At 49.0% G+C, this 2,066-nt stretch overlaps 1 protein-coding gene across 1 annotated transcript; it reads right to left on the bottom strand.

Moving 5' to 3' along the window:
• Positions 1-401: 401 nt before the first annotated feature.
• On the bottom strand, positions 402-1,148 carry GPM1 (phosphoglycerate mutase; the record flags this gene model as incomplete). Its single annotated transcript, XM_024858188.1, has 1 exon — positions 402-1,148. One exon carries the CDS (start codon positions 1,146-1,148, stop codon positions 402-404), a length of 747 nt encoding a protein of 248 aa, XP_024713594.1.
• Between the last annotated feature and the right edge of the window lie 918 nt (positions 1,149-2,066).

Raw genomic sequence — 2,066 nt, 5'->3', positions numbered from 1 at the left:
CAAAAGACACTCTCCCATCCGAAAAAAAAACTGCTTTCAAACATTTTGACCAGTAGCTACACCTTCACGAGTTGAAAAACTTCCATGCGCTTGAATGGTCCACCTAAAAAACACCACTTCCAACGCCAATTGGGCCCAAAATCAAAAAACCATACCTTCTTGACATTTAAAATCCACCTCCACCCACTTTTTCACCCAATTGCCCCAATTGACCCAAAAACCAGGAACCCTCCTCTGCCTCATCGACAATGAACCAACCACCAAGTTGGCCCTACTGTGGCTCAATGGCCTCAATTCCAGGTCAATTCGTCACCTCAACCTACAGCACTACGATCCACAACTCACTACAACTCACAGACTACACCTCAACATCAAATCAGTGTCTAATTCGTAGCATAGGCTTACTTCTTAGAACCCTGGGCGGCAACAGCGGCAGCACCGGCAGCAGCAGCCTCGGGGTCCAAGTAGTAGGCAGGCTTGGTGGGAGCCAACTTCTCGTCCAACTCGTAGACCAATGGGATACCGGTGGGGATGTTCAAGCCGGCAATCTCGTCGTCGGAGATGTTGTCCAAGTGCTTGACAAGACCACGCAAGGAGTTACCGTGGGCGGCAATGAGCACGGTCTTGCCGGCCAACAAGTCGCCGGCGATCTCGTCCTGGTAGAAGGGCAACAAACGGTCAATGACCAACTTCAACGACTCGGTCTTTGGCACCACGGCAGGGTCAATGTCGCGGTAACGGATGTCACCGGCCTGGGAGTACTCGGACGAGTCCTCAATCACTGGAGGTGGCACGTCGAAAGAACGTCTCCAGGTCTGGAACTTCTCTGGACCGTAAGTCTCCAAGGTCTGGGCCTTGTCCTTACCCTGGAGAGCACCGTAGTGTCTCTCGTTCAATCTCCAGGATCTCTTGACGGGAATGTACAACTGGTCGGCGGCCTCCAAGGCCAAGTTGGCGGTCTGGATGGCTCTCTTCAACTTGGAGGTGTACAAGACGTCGGCAACGATACCGGCTTCCTTCAAGAGCTCACCACCACGGACGGCTTCCTTTCTGCCGACCTCGGAGAGAGGCACATCCACCCATCCGGTGAAAAGGTTCTTTTCGTTCCACTCACTCTGGCCGTGTCTGACCAAAACTAACTTAGGCATGCTGTGATGCGAAAAATGTGGGAATCCTCCTGCTTTATATACCCGGGCCGCACCGGGCCGTCACCTGACAAGGCCTGGAGTTGTGGAGTTTTTGGATTTTGATATTGGGTTTTTGGATTTGGATTTGGATTTTGAAAATACTAGCCTTTTTTGAAAAAGCCTGTTCTTGTGGATTTGGCTTTTGTGGAATTGGGGTGTGGCCTAGTGTAAGTCTAACCCTAGTGAGAACTGGATCATGTGGTTACAGGTCGATGGACAGGCTCATGACGGTGCGTTGTGGGTTTTAGGTGAATTTGGTATTGGTGTTTTTTGGGGGTCTTTTGGTGATCTGTGATTGGTCGGTGGTGTAGTGGTATTTTGGTGCTGGGTTCTTGGAAGAGTTTGGGAGGAGTTTGGTGGGTTTCCTGAAGTGTGGGGGAGTTGTGGAAGCAGAAAGTGTGTTGATTCGCCTCAATTGGGGCAGAAATTAAAGAAATGGATTTTTAAGTTGTTGATTTTCGAAAATCTAATACTTAAAGCAAATGGGGCTCAAGAAACTCTGTTGATTTCTCCAATTGAGTGCTCCTTCTTCCTCACCACGTTGTGGTTATAGGTGTGGCTGCAAAAGATGCGCTTACAGATCCACACCAGGAGACGTCAACAGTTTAGATGAGAAGGGAGAGATTTACGAGAATTGAGATCATTTGTATAAGCAGACGAGCTGTACTGTTATGGTATTGACTTTTCTGGTACAAAAGTGAAGAGACGGTTGACTGTTGTGTGGAATCGTTGAGTAAGCCAGCGCTGTGTTCAACTTAGAATTCGCCTAGTTTACCGTTTTTCCATGTTGATCCCAGGTATATCTTCCTTCTGTTCACTCAATTGACCGTTGGGGGGTTCTGCACCCTTGTGATCCACTGACTGTGTAGCATGTCTACC

This window comes from Candidozyma pseudohaemuli, assembly GCF_003013735.1.
Source record: "Candidozyma pseudohaemuli strain B12108 chromosome Unknown scaffold00006, whole genome shotgun sequence".
NCBI classification, from domain to species: Eukaryota; Fungi; Ascomycota; class Pichiomycetes; order Serinales; family Metschnikowiaceae; genus Candidozyma; species Candidozyma pseudohaemuli.
The sequence above is the reverse complement of the archived record's forward strand: the minus strand, read 5'-3'. Positions and strand labels throughout refer to the sequence as shown.